This window comes from Protopterus annectens, chromosome 2.part1, assembly GCF_019279795.1.
Source record: "Protopterus annectens isolate FY-2018-M chromosome 2.part1, PAN1.0, whole genome shotgun sequence".
Lineage (NCBI taxonomy): Eukaryota > Metazoa > Chordata > Ceratodontiformes > Protopteridae > Protopterus > Protopterus annectens.
The window spans coordinates 677,519,698-677,545,765 of record NC_056729.1 but is presented as its reverse complement, the minus strand read 5'-3'; the positions used below and the strand labels follow the sequence as shown (position 1 = coordinate 677,545,765).

Sequence of the window (26,068 nt, the reverse complement as noted above, 5' to 3'; positions counted from 1 at the left end):
CCATAAAATGCAACAAAAACAAAGAAGGATGAAAACAAGGCTAAAAGGCATATAAATGTATTGGATGATAAACACTTTCATGCACTAGCTGCTTCTTCAGATCATAAAAACAATTAAACACATCTCATTTAAATAGAAAATAGCAACCAACAGTATCAAATAATCAATTAGTTAATAAAACACTCTACGTGACTTTAAGGCTGGTTGTAAAGGCACAGCACCATTAAGCCCATAGCCTTTATCTGCATGTAATACAATAATCTAGTTCATCTCAGCTGTCTCAATAACACTGACAATGTCATCCCCTCTTTAGTTCTCATTCATTAGTTGTAACACCATAAAACAAAAACTGTGTGTAGGATACATTAAAACTTGTTTTGCAAGAGCATTTAATAACTTACCACTTCATATTTCACGTTAAGTGTTCAAGAATCCTATCTTTAAGGGGACGATTCATCTTGCCAACATAAAAATGCAATCAAGTCCTTGCAGATCACTCAATACAACAAGTTCACACTTCTGCAGTCTGCATATAACTTAGGTTCATACCTCTTTCCAGATAAAGGATGTACAAAAAAATTATCATATGAGATCATATCACATGCTTTGCACTTATGACAAGGAAAAATACCTATTCTCTTATACCTAAGTACAGTCTTATCATTAGGGCCATAACATAACTGTCTTTTCAATGATGGACTATTTTTGAAGCAAAAGCTTGGTTGATCACCACATATTTGCCTTAATTTGTCACTATCAGATAGAAAAACAAATAAGTGTGGCTACTGCAACGTTTATACTTGCTAAGTAAAAGTTGTACCTTTGGCACCATGAGAAAGTATAAAGAGATAAGTTATCAGTACAACAGTGCATTTATGCAAAAGTCATATAATAACTACCTTACTTTCAATACCTTAGACACTGCATTCCTTTACAGTGTAACAACACATTTTGAGATAACTACATACCATAAAAGCAACAGTGTCCTGCGACTGAGGCTGCCTCCAGATTATGAAGACTGCAGCTGTGAAGAGCAGCAGGAAGATGGCAAGGAGTCCAATACTCCAGGGTTTACCGGCCAGGATTGCATGACCACCATATGTTATTAGTACACTGATGGCACATATCAAAGAAGCTAGAGAAACACAAGGAAATAAATTGGTTACTGAGGAACAGCAACTACAGGAAAAAGTGCTGGAATATTCAATAAAATTTCACATCATTTCAAACCCCAAAATAGGTGCTGATGGGCCAGTGTCCACCAGTTAACAAATATAAAGAATTAATCCCCCAACACTCACACACAGACGCATATACATGCAACAATACATCACTCACATGCAAACACACAGTTATGCACATGCAGAAACACACACTGTCCCATGTTTCCCCAATTTGTGTTTTTGTTTTTCAAAACTGCTTGTTCCTATTGGAAAGGAAACTGATTGCTGGAGATCATACTGTGATCTTTTGGAGAACTTCTCCTTTCCCCAGTACTGTACAACTAAGGAATTGTAAGTTTGAGGTTGTTGTGGGTTGTCATCCTTGGAATGGAGAAGGGCATGCTCCTGCAAAAAAATATGCCAACAATCTGTGTCACTGCAATAAATAGCACACTATGTTTCAATGTGTTGTAATTATATACTGAATAAGTAATTTCTGAGCAATCGCTTTCTGATCTTTCATACACACACACACACACACACACACACACACACACACACAAACACACGCACACACACACTCAGTTTGAAGTTTCTTTAACAAAAGTCAGCTGCGATGGGATGTTTGATTTCATAGTAACTTAAAGGCATAAATTTACAAATCTAGTGAATTAGAAGCCTCTTTCTTTAGTTTACTGTTCTTCTTCAAAATATGCATCAACTAATCCAGAAGTTTTTAATATTAAAGTTACGTGCTATGGAAAGGCTTATCTACTAGTATCTATGAAACCATGTAAGCAATTTATATGTAACCAAATATATTACTTAAGTGTGAGGTACTTGGCCAATTTTTCTAAAATAAGTGACTTCACAATCATTCTATTGGATGTTTTCCTGCTATGGCCTTAATATTACCAATAATCAACCAAAAACTGGCATGGTCTAATGAGGTGACTTATAGAAACCTATGAAGATGAGTAAATTATTGGACATGTTTCTATTCTCCATTAAAAATGGTCCCCTTTATTTCTTTGACAAGTTAACTACTTCTGACTGCAACCCCCTTCTTTGGAAAAGGCACACATATGTATCCAAAAAAACTTCTGTGCTGTGTGTTTTCTTTCTTTCTTTTCAGTCTGTTTACAACAATTTTTCAGTTGAGCTAAACTGGCTCCTTTCAGCAGAGTTTCAAAGAGAAAAGTTGTACATATTGGTTATGCAAACATAATAACAGCACATTTTCTGAATTCAGAAAAATTCACCAGAGCAGTAAAGCAAAGATCAATATAAGCATTATAACTATATGGGATATATTACATTTGTTTCCAAATAGAAACTGAAAAGGAGATCATTTAAAGCACATGAGATGCTTTGGGAACTACTAAGTGCAATTAGTGCATTTAGGGGCAGGAGTACACCTCTAGTTATGAATGTGTGTTGTTTAAAATGTTGATATTTCACCTACAGTTATAATGGTCTGAAGATGTTACAAAGGCTGGTTGAATGTGAAATCTACACTATATTACTGTTAATTACAGAATATTGCTTTGCTGTGACACTTGTGCCATGGTAAAACACTGGCATTTTAGCTTTTTTCCTCATGATGTATGATTATTTATGGTAAGCGTGCTAGAAATAAATCAATGAACGTATGACATGGATATTGTGTTGCAACAGTCCCATCTTCAGCTGTGTAAGTGAAACCCTCGACTATGTTCTCACCAGGATGTCAGAATTATGAATTCCTGAACCCCGTAATGCTTTACTCTAATAACTACAAAGACTGAAAGCCATGTTTTTGAACCTCCTCTGCTGGCAAGAATAACTGACACTGAAGAGTGCTCAGGTGCACCCTGATAAAGACTACCTTCTGAGATGGGCTGTAGCAGGACCTCTCCCTGTATATCAAGACTGCCAGGATCTAAAACCATAGACACACCCAAGCCAAGGATGCTGTCAGCAAGTTCCTTGATATAGCCATGAGCAGCCAGTCATAAGTATAGAAGGACACATGGAATGCCTTCTTTTGCAATGCCACCTTCAATACAGCCAGCATACTTAAACACTCTAGCTGTACTCTAGAGACCAGACAGCAGCACGGTTACATTAGTAGTGGTGCCCACTCAGAGTGAACTGAAGGTACGATGCTGCAGCAGACTCATGACTGCCTTGAGAGTCTCTGCCTGGAACATACTCTGTAAGATTCACTGACTGAAGTTGCTGAGAAGTCTCCTATCCTTTTTAGACCAAGGAAAGATGGGAGTAAAGTCTTTTGCTTTTTCTGAAGAAAGACCATCTCACAGCCCTTTAAAAATAGACTTGGCTTGTCTTAAGAGTTGTATGTAGAAGGTCTAGTCACTAAATAATGCATTCTGGGATAAAACCTAAATGTGTAGCTACATATGACCTTATAAGACATCCAAAAGTAATTTGTAATAGATCTACAAGCTAGGAAAAAGTCAGAGAACTAGGTCTGGTTCCATTAGACACAGGGAAGAACACATAATTATGACCCAATTGAACCAAGATCAATTAGCAGTCAAGTGCTGGGGGAACCAGGTGGGGAGGCTGACAGTGAGTAACTGATGCCTGGCTTGCACATCCTGGGAAACAGAGGGTCCAGCCCACTGCATTGCTACATCTTACAGGAAAGAGAGGTGTACTGCATGCACTGTATTGTCTGGAATGTGTGCTTTGCATTGAAAAGCTGTACTTTCATGGTAGCTTTCATTGGGGTGCATGCATGCATGCATGCCAAAGAGGAAGTTGTTGCAAGCTTCATGACTACTAAATACCAGGGGAGGATTAGAGCCAAGCAGCCATTGATGGCTGTCAGGATGACAGTTCACTGCAACTGTCTGTTTCCCCATGGAAAAACATATAGGCTGATTAATTGCAGAAGGACTGATATTGGCAGGCAGTAGGGGATTAAAAGCATCTATAAAAAAAGAAATCTCAAAAGAATACCCTTATGGGCATACCTTTACGGGCAGTCCTGGATAATGATCAAGACTGCCACTGCAAGCCTGTGGAGTTGCCCTCTTTAGGAACTCAGTCACTACAGCAAGGGTGGCAAGACTTACTAGCACTTGGAAGCCCTCTTCATTCTACAAGACAGCTTCTTCTTCTTCCTACAGAACCAAGTAGGCCTAGAAGAAGTATGAGAAGGAGTAACTGGAGCAAATCACAATGACTCTCCAAATTAGTCACTGATAGTTTCTTCTTTTGGAGTTCTGGGACCACATCATGGGAGGCCTGATCAAAGAGAACACAGAAAGAGGCTGCCAGGATGGGCTGCCTGAGTTCATCCTTAAAGGAGAAGTACCTCAAAAACATCATCCTGTGGGGTCACATTACTGTGCCTTCTGCCCTATCCACTGCATCAGCAGACTCAAAATTACAGCAAACTGCACTGGAGCCTACTGTACAGGTTATATAAAGGTTGTATAAAGGTCTAAATCAAATCCTCCTTAAATTCAGGGTGACAGAATCTTACCAAATTCTCTACTGCCAGATCCACTAAGGAAGACTGTAACTTGGACAGATATGACAAGCAGTTGAAGGATCTAAGCCATAAAATGGCAGGGGAAATATTATGTTGTCTAATCTATACTAAACTTTAGATTCCTTATTTGGTTGTAAGGTGGAAAGGTGATGTAATCTGCGGGAGCTGTGTTGGACAAAACATGTCACACAGGAGTATGCCCTAAGATGCCTGATCAGAATGATACCGCACTCTTAAGAAGGAGAAGTTCCGAAGAGGGCATCAGCCATCTAAAGAGCAGAGACAACAGAATACAGATGCTTCCAAGTGAAATCGCTAGAAACCTTAAGTTCTGAGTCCTACTGATATATGAGGCAGTAGTCCCCTATATTGCTGCTCTGATATTGACTTCTAAGGAGAAGGCAGTAGCCACAGGCCTTTCCACCAGAGATGCCCTGTATCTAGATGAGAATAAAGTAGATGAGCCAAGACTCTTTGATTTCTATTCGACACTATTGAGCTTGCCAATGTTTTTCCATTACCATACTTCATAAAACCTCACTGCCATCTTGAGAGTCTCCTTTTTCTAGCAACTCTACCAAAACATTATCTGCCAAACTGACATGAAATACAGATGTAATTTGAAAAGGTTTGTTCTTTCCATCTATGCTCACACCGATTAGCCTCTTCAGTGTTAGTACTACATCACAATCTTCCTGACTCAAAAACAGAAGGTAAATGTCTCTGGTGTTTTGGCTAAATTTTCCCTAGTCAGTATGTATAATACCATGGGTCTTCCCTGGAAATAGGCCACAGGCCTGGTGGGACAATCCTAGTTAACAATACATAAAACAGAACAAGAATAAAAATGTGTGTGTAGGAAACCCACCTAGAACAGAAGAGTGTCTGAACATCAAAACTATCAAGATTTAGCTACAATGAAATCATCAGTGTTAAACCTTTAAAGATAGCATACAACAACAATGTTTTAGTGCATACACAATTTCTTTTAATAACAGCAGATACTTTATCTAATATTTCACATCATTCCATAGTGATAAAAGCAATCATATATTCAGGAGAAGAATGATATTTGCATCATTATATTTATTGTCTGGGGGACTTAGAGGGAAGAAAAGGAAATCATTATTACATTGAAGAAGAGTGCACAAGAGATACTATGAGGAAATTATATGACCTGCCGATGCCTAACCATAATCCTACCCTCCTTAGTTCATAATATGCAGAAACAGCTGACATTTAAAGCATGCATGTGTGTGTGTGTGTGTGTGTGTGTGTGTGTGTGTGTGTGTGTGTGTGTGTGTGTGTGTGCACGTGCGTGTATGTGTGTGACCTGTTGCTATTGATCTATGTGCATCAGTAGCCTACATGCCTGACTGACATCTCCACACATATTGAAGATGCAGGTGTGCATTTGCTGCCTTGAGGGTCAAAATATCAAGAATGCAAGCTCTAAAGGGCTTGAAATAGCTTGAAATATCTACAGTCAGTGTCAGTTTAATTAAGAACACATCAAATAGAATCAGCACTTAGCAATTTATTAGGTTTCAAAAGATGCTTCCATATAGCCGTCAGAGTGTGCACTGATGGTTACCCTGTAATATTCATTGGTACTGTTAGAAATGTCAGAGTATTCCATTAATTTAGTCAGGCAGGGAACTTTTTTTAACAGCAACAGGAAAGTTCAGACAACTCAAAGTAGCTGTCTCTTAGCTTAGAAATGCAATGCGTACAGGGTGTGTACAGTCTTAAAAGGCAATACCATACAGTAGTCTTAAAATGGCAATGGCTATGTTGTATAACATATACAGACATTTTAGCACCTTTATTCTACTTAACATTACAACATCAGATTATTAGCTTGCATGAATGCAGACCACATAAATGAAAAATGCACCTCAATGGCATTTTGTTTGTTTGCTGGTATGTCTAAATAAGCAATGCAGCTGAGAAGAAACTTGGGTGAAACCAAAGAAGCAAACAAAATGAAAACTGCAAGTTACAATATTGGTGTATGACTGGACAGAAAACCACAAATGATATAAAACATAGCACAGTACATTCTGAAGTAACACGACCTTATAATCATTACTATCTCATGCTATTATATATGCAAACTTTTTCAGTCTAATATGTGTATATTTGATTCCTTTACACCTAACATTTACAAGTAGTAATGCGTGATATGCAGTTTTTCAGTTTCTTTTTATAGGCTGAATTTCTGTCTGTAGCATTTCTGCATCTTCTATAACTTCAAAGTTTCAGCTTACATAAACGGAGGCCAGATGAGTAAATAAGACCTCATCTTTAGAAAATAATCTCGAAGTATTTTCCACTTGCTTTTGGCTCCACTTTTACCTACATGATAGAAAGCAATGGCTCTCTTCTAGACACCTATGTCTCTTTGGTTTGCATATACCAGACTTAAGGTAATGCAGATAGTGTGCAAACCAAATTTGAAGGGCATATCTAAACAAAAGGGGCAGTGTGTGCGGTAATCCTTCCTAAAAAGCTAACATTCACATAGATACTTGGCAGCAACATTCAAAGGTATATACTGTCTGCATGAAATAAAATAAAAATAAATAAAACATACATTTCTAAATGAATCTTATAAGCTATGACTGAATTGCAAAGCAAGCCAGGAAAGAAAACCAAGGTAATGTATATTTATAGAATTATTGAAAATTAAGAAACAGCCATAGACTCGTGGGATCCCAGGTAAGTACTAGGCGCTCAGTCTGCTGACCATTACTAACCTAGCCAATAACTCTTTCAAAAGTTCCCACCAGGAAAATATGAAATTGGCAATCAAATTATCTGCATTTACCTTGAAAGTGTTATAGGTGCTACTCTGCTTGATGTGTGGTGGATGCTTGTTCTGCTTGATGTGTAGTGGAAGTTTGTTTTGGTTGATGTGTGGTGGAATTTTGTTCTGCTTGATATGTACTGGAAGTTTGTTCTGCTTGGTGTGCAGTGGAAGTTTGTTCTGCTTGATGTGTGGTGGAAGTTTGTTCTGCTTGATGAGTAGTGGAAGTCTGTTCTGCTTGATATGCAGTGGAAGACTGTTCTGCTTGATGTGTGGTGGAAGTTTGTTCTGCTTGATGCATAGTGGAAGTCTGTTCTACAGGTGGGTATACTTTTAGATATGAATCTTTTACATAAATGTGCTTTATTAATTTGCTGATGAAAATTCAGTTTCCTTAACCCGATGTTTGAGGAACAATTGGTTTTGTAAAGGAATAGAAGAGCCACTAAGACTGGATCTTTTGTGGCTTGACAGACTAAGCACAGATCCCACTGCCGGAGTCTATAAGAAACTGTTTATAGTGATACGGCTACCAGTCTGTCCTGATAACTAAGATTTTTGAGGCCACTGATCATTTTAGTTATGAATCTCTGAGGTCTCTCAGGTTGTTACACACTTAGACAAATATATACCAAAAGTGGCATTATATTAAATAACGGGTATGATGAGTGATGGGTAAAGGGCGTTAGGACTTTTTGGATCTAGAGGAAATTCCTTTGGAAAGTAGATGAGTTAGAGAGAAGGCATTCCCAACTACTCTTCCGAAATGATAAAGAAAAGATACTTATGTCTCATGACAGGGTCGGATTGGAGGGATGTGCCAGAAAAATATTTTGTTTACCAAAATTATCTATATTACATTTTTATACATTCAGTTTGAGATCATTGTCCTTGCATGAATTGTTAACACGGTCTAACCCATGCTGGAGCAACTATGAGTCAATGGAAGATCAAATGACAGCTCCCAATTTAAAGTCATCTGCAAATGCAGAAAACTATATTCCAGGAGTGTTGGGCAAAAGATCTGAGAAACAGATGCCAAACAGGAAATGGCCCAACCATGAGTCCTGTGGTACACCCCAAGTCATTTTTTTTGCTTTTAGAAGTGGCACCTGCAACCCTAACTACATGGGTTCTGTCAGACAGCCAGTTAACTATCCATCTTACAATAGAAGGATTTACATTCATATTTCAAAGTTTGACAGAAATGTCTGCATGGGAAATAGTGTCAAAGGCTAAGCCAGGTTCAGATATGCTGTATGCAATTCACAACCACTATCCACTGCTTTGCAGACTTTTTCAAAAAAAATTAATGAGGTTAAAGAGGCAGGACCTTCCTCTACCAAAGCCAAATTGATAAGGGTCTAGAGTTTTCCAATGTCCAGATAAATGAGGTCTGCGATATACATTCCATAACTTTATATCTTGACCTTAAAATGTGTTCTATATGTATAATGTTATGAAGACTCATGATCTATATGCACATTGTAATGATTGTATATGAAACCATCTGTGGAGCTTTTTTCCCTGGGCCTCTGCTGAAAATGGACATGTATCCAGTCAGACTATCCCAGTCAACAAATGTAAAATAAAATAAATAAAAATAAATAAATTAATGGATTCATAGTTACCAGGGTATGTTATTGATCCACCCTTGTGCAACAACATTACAATAACTATTTTCCTGTTTTCCAGGCTTCAAGAATGCAACCAGTGGAGAGGCTTAGACTGAAGATGTTAAATAGAGGTTTAGATGGGTCATATTTGGCACTGATGATCAGGCAGCCTGGTATGTTATCTTGGCCCATGGATAAAACGTTTGTAGCTTTTGAGAGGGATGACAGGGTCTGTTCCATTGCAATTAAAGGAGGTGGCTGTGCCATTGAAATCTGCAGAACAGTGATAACTGTGGATGACATTAATTTTGCACTGAATTTGTTGTTGTTAGCATTATTCTGAACTAGCGCTGCACATAACTCCGACATAATTAAAGAAAGATTTGTAGTTATTTTTGGTTTTAGTGGCTGTCTTAAGATTTCTTTATTTTATTTATTTATTGCATCTGTTTACCAGGAAAGTCCACTGGGCCTAAAAGAGCCCATTTTCAGTAGAGGCATGGGTAGAAAAGCTCCGACACGAACATAGCTACATAAAATATTAAACATTAATTGGTACAAAGTAGATACAGTATTACAGATACTGATTACAGTAATATAAACAGAATATATACATACAAGCAGGAATTTTGTTGGCTGCTACATGAATTCATTCACAGAGGTAGAAATAGAGATATATTAATCAGTATTATTGTACCAGTATCAACAAATGATGCAAAATAATAATTATGAAGAAAATATCATCAGTCAGCAGTTGCAAAAAGCAGTTTAGTTATCATATAAGGAGAAGGAGGAGGTTAGGTTACAGAGCAGGTACATAGCAGGAAGAATTGAGATGATTTTTCATTATTTGTTTAAAGGTGGTGCTGCCTGTGTTTCTTATAGAAGGTGGAAGTGAGTTCCATTGTTTGGCGATGGTGAAGGAGTAGAGGAGTTGACCAGCAGGTATGATGGGCTTTTCTACTTTTAGAAGTAGATGATTTTCAGATCTTAGTTGCCTGCTGGGTTGGTATTGGGCAAGTATTATTCTCTGCGCTGTAGTTAGTTGGGTGAATGAGAGATGGTGGGGGAGTTCCAGCCAGCCTAATTCTTTCAGTGAGTTACACTGGTGGGAAGAGAATTTGGCCTTGGTGACAAATTTGACTATTCTGTTGCAACACATATCAAATTTGGATTTTGCAGAATTTTGGATATTAGTGAGGAGAGAGGTGCCATAAAGGAGAGAGGGTAATAAAAAGGTGGTTGCAAGGGTTTGTCTAGTAGAGAGGCTAACAAAGTGTTGGTGCCTATAGAGCATACCGAGCTTTTGGTGTGTTTTTTGATGTTATTATTTATGTGTAGGTCAAACTTAGGGTTTTCATCTATAATAATCTATAATGCCTAGTAGTTTAGTGAGTGGGACAACTTCTATAGTGAAATTGTCTTGGGCTTGTATAGTGAAGATTTTTTTTTTTTTATCTAAGGGAGTAGTTTTCTTATATAAGATAATATTTAGCTTTGCATTTCATAATGGTTCTCGTAAGCTTTTTACTAGTTTGCTTAAGTGTGCTCTTTAGGTACGTAGACTGAGACTTCTAAAATAAGTAATTTATTTCTCTTATTACATAATTTATTTATACAAGCATTCACCACAGGGGTTTGTTTTTAAATTTTTTTGTATAGTTGGTGTGGATAGAGACTGTCTTATCAATGCGGCTGTTCATTTGGGAGTAGACGTCAGCGACATAAGCACTGAATTCAGCAATTGGATCCAGTGGAGGAGAATTACAGTGAAACATATTCAGGTCAAGTAACTGATGAAGGTTTGCATATAAGAAGCCCCTAAACACACAGCTATTTGAAAGAGAAGTACCACTAGTTATTAAGGAAATGGTTACTGATTTACGGACTGATTTAACAAGGGAAGATTATACATATAAATGTTTATGTATAAGAAGTGGCCATATTTGTGAGGATAAGATCAAGGACATTTAGACCTCTAGTAGGACAGTTATTTAACTGCACAAGGAAGTTAGCATTAGTAAAGTCAAGGAAGTGTTGGACATGCTAATCACTGGCAGTGCAGGTCAGCCAGTTTTTTGATGTACAGTTGATGTTCCTCAGTAGAAAAGGTGTTAGGTTTAAGGGGGATTTCATCTAAGGTGTTAAGATAGCTGTTGTGCTCAGATGTGGACATACAGGATGTTTGTAGCTACCTATGAAGTGATAAAGTTGTTTAGGCTGATTTGGTCATCTGTAAGTTGAAATTTGGTGTCCAGCAGAATGTGTCATGAGGTGATGGTATCCTCATGTTATTTAGTGACCACTGTTTTATGGTAGACTTTCATTAAAACAACAGACATAACACAACTGAGAATTTAGTTTCAGGCTACATAATTTATGTTTGAAATGTAGGCTACTATTCATTATTATGTTGTGTAAAAACCTATTGACTTAGGTTAGAATCCAAAGCCAGACTGCAGTATAAGCTTAAACAGTGAAAGAGATGGACTTCCTTACACAAGTAAGTTATAGCCCACAGCCAATTGTATAATGATTTATAACATGCTGTAAGATGTACTTTTCTGTGTCTCAAAAGGTGAGACATAAAACAGTTAGCATCAGTTTAAGTGATATTTTTACATAAAACTTAATCATCTCTGGATTCATGGTACAAAGGAATAAGCACCAGGTGTGCCTCATCAGACCTGGGTTTGATTACTGCCTAGACACTGATGGAAGTGAACAAGGAACAGATGAAGGTCTTGACTGAAAATGTCTTACCCGTCCCATGGGGCAGTGTTGGTTTTATCCCATTAGAAGTGTGCCCTCTGCAGAAATGCCCAGAAATATGCTTTGTATACACTAGGACTCAGGGGCAGGAGTTCATACACTTTCAGCCACACACAGTGATTGTGCAGAAGTATGCAACTGTGTGGGGCTTGGCATTCCAAGCACTGCAACTCACTTGTCAGACAACTAGAGGAAGGCCTGTAGGAAATTTCAAAACCCTCAACTGCTTGCAGGATCATGCATAAGTTACTGGACTCTTCTATCATGGTGACAAAATAAAAAATGTCATAATGGACAAAATAATGCTTTACAGTTCTGTACGTGCATGCGCGAGCACAAGTGTGCGTGCACGCGTGTGTGTGTGTGTGTGTGTTTGTGTTTTGAGGTATAGTGCAGAATGGGACCAAAACAATATTAAAAAAATAAATAAAATGCAGCCACTGGCTCAGGAACTGCATCAAGTTCACCAAGTAAGTTGCAACAGAGATTCTGGGGTACCTATATAGTATCCTAAAACACCTGTTATACTTAAAAATTGGGCTGGTAAGGTACTGTCCGTTGTATAGGACATGTAAGCTATACTTCTACATTACTCTTTAAGCAGCACAGCAGATTAGTAAAGAAAACTTATACATTGTATTGATATGACTGTCCTGCAAAATGGGAAATAGCTGAGCTGTTTAATGACCAACGTCCATGGTTTTGTAAGAAGTTACTGTTAAATAACAAGATTAAACGATATGACCAAAACAATTCATAATGCAGTTTCATGCTGTTCAAAGAATTTCTATGAAAGTGCCATTGTACTTCATGTTTATGATGAAAACCTAATGAATAAGCAATGTTAGATTCCATAAACCAAGCGTGCTGTAGACATTGATAGTACACAGAGGTAATTTGTGCTTGCTCAAATATGTTACAGCCCACTAACAGTGATGCAATAACTTGAGGTAAGTGGTTTAAACTTGTAGTTTTTTGCTTCTCTGAGTACAAGTCCAGCACAAATTATTAATATAATTGGAAGTGCTAAAAGCACACTGCTATTACTTCTGCTCTGTAAAGACGTATTGTTTCCAACCTGTAACTTAAGTACCCCAGATTTTAGTAATCTAGAGTGGCCTTCTACAGCTACTTATTTCAGTGAGCATACCCTGTGTGAAGCCTTCAGACAGAAATGTAAACAGTAAAGAAATTACCCATGCAGTGTGCGACAAAGCTGCATCTACTCTCTGCTGTGAATAAAGGAGCCATCACTGGGCCAAATGATCAGATAATAAAGTACCACCCCTGCCTCATTTCTGTCAGAGGAGTCTTCAACTAAGTAGGCTGTTTACAGGTGTTTGGTCATATATATTATTTTAAAGGCTGGAGAAGTCAAATTAAACCAGACAACAAAATATGTGCATAAATGGCTGCCAAAATTAGGTGAAGGAGGAAGAAGAGCACTTCAAGAACAACGTCCTGCAAGGACAAGACCCTCAAGGGTAGCTAGACCCAGTGAGTATACTGTTCTGATGAGCAATGGAAATATTCAAAAAGGCAATACAGGTACCCAGCAGTCTGGAATGTCCTAATGGTGTGTACACCTAAGAGAAAAGAAAGTGACACCTTTTAACAGGGTAAAGAATCCCAATAGAAATGGCCTAAACCTTATAGAAGAAGCTTTCATTGGATTTTTTCAAAAAGGCTTACAAACTTAGAGATTTGACCATCAAGGTTTTCATATGTTGGCCAAAATGAACAGGAGTAAGAATATTCACCACAGCCATCATTTGAGTGGTTAGAACTAAGAATCAAAAGCGGAAAGAAGGAAGTTAAGAAACTCACACAAAATGTGCTTAAAGCTTGTTAAACCTGGAAACTTTGTGATATTTTCCTATATTTCTGAATAATGTACAAGCTTAATATGTACAGTCATTTCTGTGGTATATTGTATGAAATAATAGCAGACTACCTTCAATGTTCAATGCCCGTCTGAGACAGGAAGAAGCTTCAGTCACTCATTATTTCAGTGGTAAGATTTGGCTATGCCTGAATCTCTGAAGGGTAGAAATGGAATCCATGAAGTAACAAGACTAACACTGTGTTAGAAAATGTGGTAGCTCAGTGTATTCCTTTTATTCTGAGTTATGGCAATCACAGAGTGATATTATCAGCAGCAAGCCTGCCTCCCCCGCAGCAGGAATGGGTGTGGTGCCTGCTCTTGTAAAAAAGGCACTTTAAAAGAAGCACAGTGAGTTTCAATGATCACTGCACTCCTCTGGATTTGCAGTTTAGTTTTCACAACTGCAGGACACTCAGTTACAGGTTTATAATTACTTTAGGGAACTAAGAAAATTATGTATTGTCTTAAGGAAGAATGATTAATTGTTTTTTAAGTCTGAAATAAATTTTAAATAAATGTAATTGTTTGATGCATAAAAAAATGTTACAAATAATAATGATCATTTAAGATGATAACATGCATTGCCACAGTATAAATTGCAGGACTTAGCGTCATGATGACGGGTTAGCCTTAAAGGACCACTACGGGCAAACAATGAAAAAAACATATATTTTTTATCTTGCCATGATTTACTGCACCCCCTAAAGCTGCCTGCAGCAAAATAAGTAGTCATTCCTAATTTTATTTTTTTTTACTCGTCTGCCCTCATGGGGCAGACATTGTGATTCCTTTGGAAAGCTAAATCTGTCTCAATGCACAGAGTGTGAGAACAAATAGCCCTACCACTTGTTGTCAGACTAGACTTCCATTCACTTTGAATGGACCACCTGAAAAAAAATGCCAAGTTTGAGAGTCTGCATCTCATGTGTCATTGACTGGTAAGTGCTGCGTTTCACAAATGTTGTTCCTATTGATATACTACACATTCTCTGAAAGAAACTTGCAAACGTGTCAACAAATTACTGAGATAAAAAAGACTTTTCACAAGTAGCAGTTTTGCAAGTTTCATTTCCTGGCCAAGTTACTCCTCCCATCTCCCCTCCTTCAGTGGGCTACAGTCTCTCATTTCCAGCTTGGGTAGATTCAACTATTTCGTCAGCTTTGCATGACAATAGACATAAAAAAAAAATCACAGCCTGGTGTGCCACTAAAACTGTTCCCTTATGTGTCTCTTCACTTCTGAATAGCATTTCCCCAGGAATAAAAAAAAAAAAAAAAAAAAAAACAAAACAAAGCACACACATCAGTCCAGAGTTTGGGCCAATCTATCCATTTCTTAATGTGCACAGTAAAACATTCAGTTTATAATGCATTCTGGCTGCTGACATGGTTATCTTTATATAGTTATTCTCTTATAGCATAACCTGAACTTATGGTATTCAACGCCAAGCTTTACAACAGTTCTCAGTTTCTTAACAATAACCTCCCAAGGCTCTGATGTGACCTAGTATTTTGTCAATATACTGTAAATACACAGATTAATACAAATATTTGTGCACATATGACACATACAATAATACGCATATACCATCATTAAAACAAGATAAATGCAAAATAAATCATATCAATATAGTTATGATTTCTAGTTTATGACCCTGTTTGTCTATGGAAACTTTTCTGAATTTATGTTCAAGCAATTCTATATTTGTTGTATAATATCTTGTTTAATTGTTTCTCAATATTCTAACCACTGTATGCTGCATCAATTGTAAAACTCTGATTGTACTCCTTTTATATTTTCTATGCTCTTTATGCAAAATAGCTATGTTTGTATCATTTATTTTTATTATTTTTTATAATTGTTTACTATGTATCTGGAGCTTTTCTCCCTGAGCCTCCGCTGAAAACGGTTACCTTGTGTCCAGTTGGACTAACCTGGTAAACAAATGGAAAATAAATAAAAAATAAAACATACTAAGAAAATCCATCAATATGCCAAGAAAAATCCAAAACTTAAGAAAAAAACACAGAAAGAAGGAACATGTTTCCTTGATGCTGTCATGAAAATTCCACTCACTTATTCAGATATTATGGGCAAACATATAGTCAGGCACACTGATGTCCCACTCACCAGGCTAAACAAGGAGAAGGTTACTGTCAGCTGCCTGTCGGGTTCCAGGATCCGCCACATAACCCACACACTCAGGTCACTTCACAACAAGTACAAATATGACTCTGTCATTGTCTATGTTGGTGTGAATGATCTGAGACGTACCTCCCTGGACTACATGAAAAAAGACATGGAAGAGCTCTCCGATCTTGTAGCCCAGGCAGGTGTGACCCTAGCCCTGAGTAGCACTCTAACATCACCCAGAATTATACCGCAGTACAAGGACAAAATGTTTGACTTCAACAATTGGCTAAGCTTCTGGTGTCATTCTAAGGGGATCCAGTATCTGTCTGCCTGGGACGACATGGTCGACAGACCACAATGCTTTGCCAGAGATGGCATGCACGTGTCGCCCCTGGGATTCTGGATAATGGCTAAGGCTCTTGCTGCCCCTATAGTGCCTTTTTCAGACAAGGTTCAAATGACAGATTCACCACTGTAACAGGAACAGCCAAGCAAAAACTGAGGGTAATGCTACTCAATGCTAGAAGTCTAAATCTCAAAATGCACTCACTCGAGGCATTCCTTAAAATGGGGAACATCGATATCTGTGCAGTGACTGAGACCTGGTTCAAGGCTCCAGAGAGCACCCCTGCACTACCAGGCTATAATTCATACCGCACGTTTCGGCCACGTAACCTGGACCAGAACACCAAAGGCGGAGGTGTGTCCATACTCATTAAGGATATCCAAACCTCCAAGCTAGTTGCTCAGCATAATGCATCAGACGTTATCCAAATGCGACTAACTCTGGGCAAAACTACAATCCAAATTGTAGCTTGCTACAGATCCCCCACCATGCCCCAGGATTGCCACTCCTCTTTTCTTGATATAATGGAAAATATTAGGGTTCAGCCAAATAATGGGCGATTTCAACTACCCCACCATTAACTGGGAAAACTACTCATGTACCAACTCCTTCGCTTAACACTTTCTGGAATTCATAAATTCCAATGCCCTGGATCAACTTATCCACACCCTCACCAAGGGCAACAATATCCTAGACCTAGTCATTACCAACATGAGTGACTGGTGTTCCACACCTGAAGTCAACTCCTCGTTGGTCAGATCCGACCATAAGCTAAGCGCCCTAGATATCCACATCCCGCCCCCACCCCTCATTAAGGAAACCACAGTAAAAAATTTCTCCAATGCCAACTTCATGCTTCTTAAGACAGAAGTGGCGAACTTCATGACAACCATGGAGATGGACAATACAGTTATGACTGCTGAATCCTACACAAATGCACTCTACAAGCACTTACACGAGTGCATGGATCGTGCTATCCTAAACAGAACCAAGAAGCTATCCTCCAAAAAAAGGAAGCCAATCTGGTGGTCCCCTGCCATAAACAAACTGTACAACAGAAGGAAGAAACTGTTGCAAAAGAGAGTAAACTCCCATGAGTGGAGGAGCTCCCTGGTCAGCCTCAGTAAGAAGCTGAGATCCTTTAAAAGAGCCTCAAAAGCTAGCCACGAAAACAAAATCGCCACTGATTCTAAAGACAATCACAAAGTATTCTATAGCCATGTCAAGAATCTCGATGGCAACACCCAGATGTGCTCTGAGTTACAGCACAACGGCACGAAAATTACAGAAACAACTGATATTGCCAACATCCTGGCAGATAGGTTTAGTGCTAACTTTACCCCCCCCCTCACCCTCTAAAGGGCCCATATCTGTACAGGAAGAATGCAGAGTCCCTGTAATCACAACTACACAGGTAAAAGCTGCACTCTCTAAAGCCAAAAACACAGCATCCATGGGACTGGACAACATTCTAGGCTGCGTTTTACACGAACTTCAGATCGAACTGGCTCCCCACCTAAGCACCATGTTCAATCATTGCCTCACATCAGGCTTTGTGCCCAGTGAATGGTGCACAGCAACAGTTATCCCACTCCACAAAGGGGAGCCAACACTGATCCTGTGGAACTATCGCCCTATTAGCCTGACCAGCCTGGTCTGCAAGGCCATGGAGCGTATCATCATGGAACTCATAAACAAAGACATTGGTAACCTCCAAACTCTGGACCCCACCCAGTTCAGGTTTGTGAAAGGCAGATCATGCCTCCTGAACCTAATCGATTTTTTTGAGGCAGTCACCAAAGCCGTAGATGAGGGTAAGGTGGTTCACACAGCCTATCTTGACTTCACCAAGGCTTTTGACACCATCCCCCATTCTGGAATTATAGCTAAACTCACTAAACTAGGTATAAAGCCCTACGTCACAAGATGGGCTGCCAACTGGCTCACTGACAGAACCCACACTGTAAAAGTTGCTGACTCCAAATCTGACTTCAAACCAGTGACAAGTGGAGTACCACAAGGTTCAGTCCTGGGACCTTTCCTGTTTGATATCTACTTCTCTGAAGTACAGACTAACACAGAAGGCCTCTAGCTAACGATGTACGCAGATGACTACAAACTAGGAGCAACAGTCCAGTCCCCAAATGATGTGGACATCCTACAGAAGGGCTTCACTGAGATGCCTGGTGTCAGAGCCATGGCCTCAAGCTCAATGCCAAAAAGTGCATTGTCATCCCCTTTGGTAAAAACTCTGTACCCATGAACTACCACATAGGCAGCAGACTACTTAACACCAAATGTGTGATAAGAGACTTTGGGACCCAGGTGGACAGTAGTCTCCTTTGATAATCAGATCGCCACATTAGTCAGGAAGTCCTTCTACGTGGCACACCTCATCACAAAAGGGTTCTCATCCAGGAAAAGAGGTCATTGTCCCCCTCTACTCGAAATTCATTAGACCCATTAAAGAGTACAAAGCCCCTTTTCGAATGTACCTCACAGGACATCTGCAGCAGCTGGAAAGGCCACAGAAGTACCTCACAAAGAGGATTACTGGCCTCAAACAGATGCCCTACACTGACCATCTCAAAAAACTCCAGCTTTACTCGGTAGCATATCGTCTACTCTGAGGTGATTTCTGCCTAACATATAAAGCTATGTCAAACCCAGAGCTGTTGGACATGCTACACCTAAAGAAATCCCAGTGCCTCCGAGATACATGCTCTAGGGACCTAAACCTTGTCATCACAATAAACAGGACATGCTGGAGGGATAGATTCCTGTCCCAGAGACTTCCCATACTCTGGAATAAGCTACCTATCTATGTCAAGTACATTTCCTCATTAGCAGTCTTCAAGAAAAATCTTTGAGTGGATGGGAAATAGGAAATATGCCCCGGGAATCACTTCTGTGGCTCTGCTCGACAGTGGCAGAGGAAAATAACTTTCTTGGGTGGCATAAGCCAGGGAACCTTGTTGGCTAGGCTTACTTAGGCCCTTGGGATGCTAGCCAAGTACCTACTTATGACCCTATTATTAGACTAAATATAATATTATGTAGCATTGAAATGTGCTGACATTATAAGGGCGACAGTTCATTATTTACCCGTAAAGCAAATGTCAGTGGACAATTTCAAATAGTGGATAAAGAGGAGGAGGGGAAGAGAAGAAAGAGTGAGAAAAAGTATTTGTTAGAAGTAATACTTAGGGTAGATATGGGAGGCAGGAGAAAAAATGAGTAAAAGCAACATTACAAGTAAGAGAAACGAAACCAAGGAAAAGAAGAAATAACATGGACAACAAGATTTACAGCTGCAGACTGTCAAGTGGATTTGTAGCAGGTGTCATAAAACTGGGTTTGGAGAAATGTTTGGTGACTTTGAACAAACAGATTTGTCCACATTAAGCGTGTATCATTGAGTATATGTGTGTGTGGTATAAAAGAACTATAAAGTAAATCTACACTGATACCTGCGTGCTGCCCTGCTGAGGGGGACACTTATGCGAGTGTAAATGACTGGCTCCAGTAGGACGGGATGGCAGCATACCTCTCAACATCATAGAACAAGAAATCTGGACAAGGCCATAAATAATAGGGGACAAAGGCCCATAAATTGGGACAATTTATAAATATTGCACTTACAAACTTAGAAAGTTGATAAACAGGTTTGCATTAGAGTGAATTTTCTTAAGGATATGAAGTCTGAAAATTAAATGCCTGTCAATTTTCCGACTTCAGTGTTCAATGATTTGCCAGTGATTTGACAGAAAACTGCAATTTTATGAAAAACAGACAAAAATCTGGACTTTCTTCAAAAATTTGTACTGTTGAGAGATACGGATGGGAGTCTTGAACCAACACCCATCAATCATTTTCATTTGTGTGCCAAAGCCATTACATCAGTGTTTTGCAGAGAGGTGAGAAAAGCCTTAAATTTGACTGGTATGTTTGTTTATTTTATTTTACATTTGTTGACTGGGAGAGTCCACCTGGGTTACAAGCCCATTTTCAGTGGAGGCCTGGGGAGAAGAGCTCCAAGAGAACAATTTTTTTTACAAAACAGATTTAAGGACAGACTTTTAACATACAATTTCCATAGAAGAGACTTTGACATACATATTAACTAACAGATAGGATACATTCGCTCTCTTCAATATAATACATTTTAGAAGATATTCCCAAGTTTAGGATTCCTGTGATAGTAATCTATCAGAGTAAAAGCAGAGAGATGTAGAATAAGGCTCTGAGAGAGCAGATGATGCTCACTATAGTTGAGAAGGATAACAAATTGATTCACTATATGTCTTTGCCTGGTTTTAGTTGAGAAGGATACCAAATTGATTTACAAACTGTCTTCTCCTGGTTTTAGTTGCTTATGGAGAGCTCAACATTGCTGGGGTAGTTTTCCCCAACTCCTGGAGAGATGGGATGAGCAGTAGATTAACAGTCCTAAGTGGATATAGTACTATGATTGGTTGGCTTAGCAGAGTTACTTAAGTTAGGTGAAGTGTTCTAATGAGACATTAGCCAGGGGCGATACAGGAGCACAGTTGATTATTCAAAAAGTGAGTTTTAACAAGTTTCTTGAACTTTGAAGGGGATTAGTTGTCAGTTATGTGGGCAGGAAGGAGTTCCAGGTTTTTGCTATACAGTGGCTTTAGACAGACTTGCCAGCTTCATTGTTATATTTGGTTACTTTGAGGAGGTTTGTGTGCTAGACCTCAACAGCCTGGCAGCTGTATAAGGTTGCAAAAGATTCTGTAGGGCTGGGGTGTTTTCAGAGTTATGTATTATTTTGTGGGCTAGTGATAGTTGATCGAGTTGTAAATTGAGTTTTTTTAGGCATTCACAGTGATGTGTTCTGATGGGACAGGTTGTAGCGAATTTGGCTATCTTATTATAACAACTATCAGGTTTGTTTAGGTCAGATTTGTGGAGATTTGTAAGCACGGAGGAGGCATAAAGTCGGGTGGATAGTAGGTGAGTCCTCGCTATTGTAGTTTTGGTGGGGTCAGTGAGGAATTTTTTATTGCGATACAGTAGGTCAAGTTTTGTATGTACTTTTTTATGGTTATAGAAATATGTAGGTCAAATCTAAGGTGATTATCTATTTCAACCCCTAATAGTTTGGTATGATTTGTGGGGGTGATTGTGGTCTTGTTAAATGAGGAGATAAAGAAAGAATCAGTGGGAGGTGTGGCTCTATGGGAGCTAAAGAGTACTAGCTTTGTTTTACTTGGGTTCAGAATGAGCCTTTGGTTTGTAATTCAAGTTTCTGCTTGGGAAAAGCATTCTTGTGTTAGGGAGTGAAGGATGTCCATTGATTTGGCCGCACATATTGTGGTGGTATCATCTGCATATTGCACTATTGAGGCTTTAGGAATACTGTTTGGGAGCTGATTGGTGAAGAGGGTAAAAAGAAGTGGCCTCAGGATGGAGCCTTGGGGTACTCCTAGGAAGACCGGTAGGGAGGGGGAGAGTTAGTTTTGCCACATAACAGCTTGTTTCCTTCCCTCTAGATAGTTTTTGAACCAGGAGATGGCAGGGGTGGTAAGGTTTAGAGTTGCTAGTGAAAGAAGGAGTTTATTTTGGTTAACCATAGTGAATGCTTTGGACAAGTCAAGAAAGGTGGCAGATACAAGGAGTCCATTGTTTCTGTCAGTGTTGACAATGTTGGTGAATTCTGTTAGTGCGGTGGATGTGCTATGGAAGGGTCTAAAGTCATGTTGTTGTGTTGCTTTTAGATTATTTTCTAGGAGATATTTCATTAGTTGCTTGTGTATTACCCTCTCTAAAATTTTAGATAAAGGGGGTAGTATGGCTATAGGGCGGTAGTTACTGAGTTCCAGGGAGGTTCCCCCTTTATGTAGAGGGATGATATGTGATATTTTCCATAGCTTGGGTACTATACACTCAGAGATTATCCTGTTAATTAGGATGGAGACAGGATATGATATGGCTTCTGCAGCCAGGTGGAGGTATTCAGCGGGTAATTTACCTACAGCTAGAGACGTTTTTTTGAGCTTGCGGAGTAGTTTTTCAATGGATTTGGTTGGTTCTGGGTGGAAGCTGAATTTGAGGCAATTGTTAGTTGGGGGTGTGGGGTGGATTTGCAGGGATGGGGATGTTGTCATAGGGTTGGTTGTTTGCAAGGGTCTGGATGGTTTCCGTAAAGTATTTATTAAATTGTGTGGGGATGTCTTCTTGGTTATCATCTATTTTTGGGGTTGGGGTAGTTGTTTTACCTGGTTGTAGAATAGAGTTAATTGCTGCCCAGAATTTTTGTGGGTTGCTCCTGTGCTTATCCTGTAACTTTTGGTAGCAAGATGTTTTGTCTGTTTTGGTGAGTTTTTTTGGCTTTGTTATGTAGTTCAACATATATTTGTTTGTTCAATTGGGATTTACTGTTTAGGTAGTTGGTCTAGGCCTTGTTTCTTTTTTGAGGAAGGATTTTGTGTCTGGGGCTAACCAGGGGGCATATTTAATTTTAATTCTTGTTGTTCTGGAGGGGGAGTGATGATTAAGGGTGTTTAAGAAGGTAGTACTGAAATATAGTACAGCTTCATCAAGAGGTAGGTTTTTTAGGGGGGGTCCAGTTGCGCATTTTTAGGTCATTTATAAAGTTGAAGCAGTTAAAGTGTTTTTTTTTGTTTCTAATTAGGCATGTAGATATTTAGGTCAGTTGTGGTGATTTTGATCTGAGTAAGAATGTGGCTTGGTGGTCACTCAGGGTGTCTGGTAGACACCCTGCTAGGGATATCAGTGATGGGTGGGATACGAGTATCCAATCTAAAGTGGATTGATGTTTGGCTCTCTTGTCTGTGGGGGGAAGTGATGAGTTAGGTTATGCCATGTAGGTTAATATGAGAGTGGCTTATGACTGGAACAGTTTTGCCAGTCAGTATTAAGGTCTCCTAATACTATGGTTTTCTGGGGGAGGGAGTTAGATATCCATTCTAGGAGTTTTTCTGTAATGAGGATATTGTTGCCTGGAGGGATGTAGCACCCTATGATGTTGATGTGTTTATTATCATTAAGTTTTAGTTTTGTTAGAGTGAGTTCAACTTTATGAGGTCTAGGGTTGTTATGTCTACTTTCTCAAGGATGAAGTGAGATTTATACACTATAGCAACACCCCCCTTTTTTACCTATTCTATCACTATGAATTATACTTTAACCTGGTGGAGTGATTTCATTGTTCTGGTTGCTTGGTTTAAGCCAAGTCTCTGTTAGTATGACTATCTCAGGTTGATAAAAGCAGAGTAGTGCATGAAGGTCATGGACTTTGTTTAGTATACATCTGACATTTAAAATTAAAATGAGGAGCGTGGTTTTGTCTCGGTGGATTAGGGTATCATTCAGGCTGAGGGTTGGGGCTCCTAGATTTTGTGGGCCTGGGTTTGGGTGTATATCACTGCAGCTAATGAGTTAGGTTCTGAGGTAAAAATAGAGTTTGAGTAGTTTGTTTAGGGTCTTAAAGTTCTTTATATTTGTTTGAGACTGGTAGTGTGATGGCTGTGATCTGTGTGCATAGTGGTGAATAAAGAAGGTTTGGTAGTGATATGGGACTAGTTGAGTAAAATGGTGTGTTGTAATAATGTTAGTGGAAGTAGTTTTCCTTGGTATATGGATAAAATTAAGTTGTTTTTGGTGGTTGGTGATAGAAGTTAGCAGTGGGAGTGTGGATACACCTAGGAGCAATAGTAAGAGGTGTATGTATATGGGTTTGGATAGTTTGGGCATGGTTTGGTTGGGTTTGGTCTTGAGTGAGAGATCTGCTTGGGATGGGGTGGGTGTGGTGGATGATGAGAGGTGTTGTTTGTGATTGTAAGGTAGTTAGACGGAAGACTGCTTTACAGGATGTGGAACAGTGGAAGAGAAGAAAATGGGTACAGGGGTGGGGCAGATTCAGTGATTGGTGGTTAGCATGATGGGCGTGGCTAAGTTCAGTTGAAATGTAGCACTAGTGGGGGTGGGTGGGAATAGGAAGCAGGGAGGGGAGCGGAGTGAGCCCAAACGCAGCGGGCTAACACTAACTTCAATTATATCAATGGGCTTACTTGTTTCTTTTCTTTGCACACCAAATGTATCTTTCCATTTGTTTCTGTTTACACCAAATGTGTCTGTTTGGCTGTATTGTACTAGTTTAATTTACTTATACTGATGCAGTCACACTGAAAAAGGTCTGGGGAAGCTTCCTCACCACAAGCAGGCCAAAAGATAACTTTCAAAAGGGTGCTGCTCAAGGAGACCCACTAATATAGACTAGTTAATGTGCATGGGGGAGGAAGGAGATACAAAATGGGGGAAGGTATAACCAGAAAAAGCAGATAGAGATCTGGCCCGCCCCCCTCACAGAAGACTGCAAAGAAAAGTAATCCGCATAAGAAGTGGAAGCCTTGGAGCTGTAATGTAAGCGTAAGCAAGGAAGAGGTAGAAGCAGGAAATTAGGAGTGTAAGCAGTTAGTTGCAGAAACACTACTTTAAGGCCTTGGTGTGCAAGTAATACAAAGGAAGGTAAATCTATCTGGGGGACAAAATAAATGGTACTTGCCTTACTTTACAAGTATTCAGTGTGGAGGCAGATCTATATGGGACAAGATACAGCAAGTATATTGTTAAGTTATGCCACCCAGTGGCAATAGACAAAGCTATAGTTGCCTGGGGGGGGCTTGCAGGTGTGCATGCCGGCCAAAACAATGTTTAAAAAATAACTAGTAAAAGTAATAAATGTGCTGTAAATGAAAATGTAAATAACCAGTCACAATGTTTAAAACATAACTGTTAAGGACCACATCTGCTAATAACAAGAAATGTAAATATCCAGTCACCTATGCAAACTTGTCTGGTAGGTATCCTTATTAAAAAGTGTTATTCTTGGCTTGCAATAACTGTAGGGAGAAACCAGACTGTAGCACTGGTTTTATCTGGCAATGTTGCAGTTGCTGGGGGGGGGCCCTGAGCTGCGATGATGCAGGTAGACCAAGTGTGCTATGCAGACTTGTCTGGTAGGTATCCTTATTAAAACGTGTTATTCTTGGCTTGCAATAACTGTAGGGAGAAACTGGACCGTAGCAGTGATTTTATCTGGCAATGTTGCAGTTACTGGGGGGGGGGCCCAAGCTGCGATAATGCGCTATGCAGACTTGTCTGGTAGGTATCTTTATTAAAAAGTGTTATTCTTGGCTTGCAATAACTGTAGGGAGAAACCGGACCGTAGCAGTGGTTTTATCTGGCAATGTTGCAGTTGCTGGGGGTGGGACCCGAGCTGCGATGATGCAGGTAGACCAAGTGTGCTATGCGAACTTGTCTGGTAGGTATCCTTATTAAAAAGTGTTATTCTTGGCTTGCAATAACTGAAGGAAGAAACCATAGCAGTTGTGTGGGTGTGGGTTGCTGTATTTGTGGAAGGTGGAGGTGTGCCTTTTTAAGTGTGGTGCGAATGTTATGCATTATGAAATGGAGAGATTAAGAGTAACATTTTGCTCAGTGAAGTCCCTAGCAATTTCATCACTGCTTGATTCAGGCATATACATTCCCTTGTGTTTGTCAGTACTATGTTTGAGTGCATTGTTTTGGAGTGTGGTATCACTGCTACAGATGCTGGTACTCTTTCAACACAAGTATATGCTTCTCCAGGAGTCTGTTGCTGAGAGGATGAGAAACACGCTACAAGTATACAACTAAGACAAACTACATAAAGCAATAGTAAGAAAGTACAAGGTCACATCAGAGGCTTGGGAGGTCATTGTTAAGAAACTGAGAAATACCATAAGTTTAGGTTATACTATAAGAGAATAACTATGTAAAGATAACCATGTCAGCAGCCAAAATGCAT

The 26,068-nt window shown here is 39.4% G+C and overlaps 1 protein-coding gene across 2 annotated transcripts in view; it reads right to left on the bottom strand.

Moving 5' to 3' along the window:
• Nucleotides 1-26,068, bottom strand: part of SLC7A2 (solute carrier family 7 member 2) — a 1,203,198-nt gene that overhangs the window by 36,996 nt on the left and 1,140,134 nt on the right. For both annotated transcript variants that reach the window (XM_044062413.1, XM_044062412.1), the window contains one exon: nt 969-1,135. In XM_044062413.1, the coding sequence (XP_043918348.1) occupies nt 969-1,135 (167 nt within the window). The remainder of the gene's footprint in view (nt 1-968; nt 1,136-26,068) is intronic.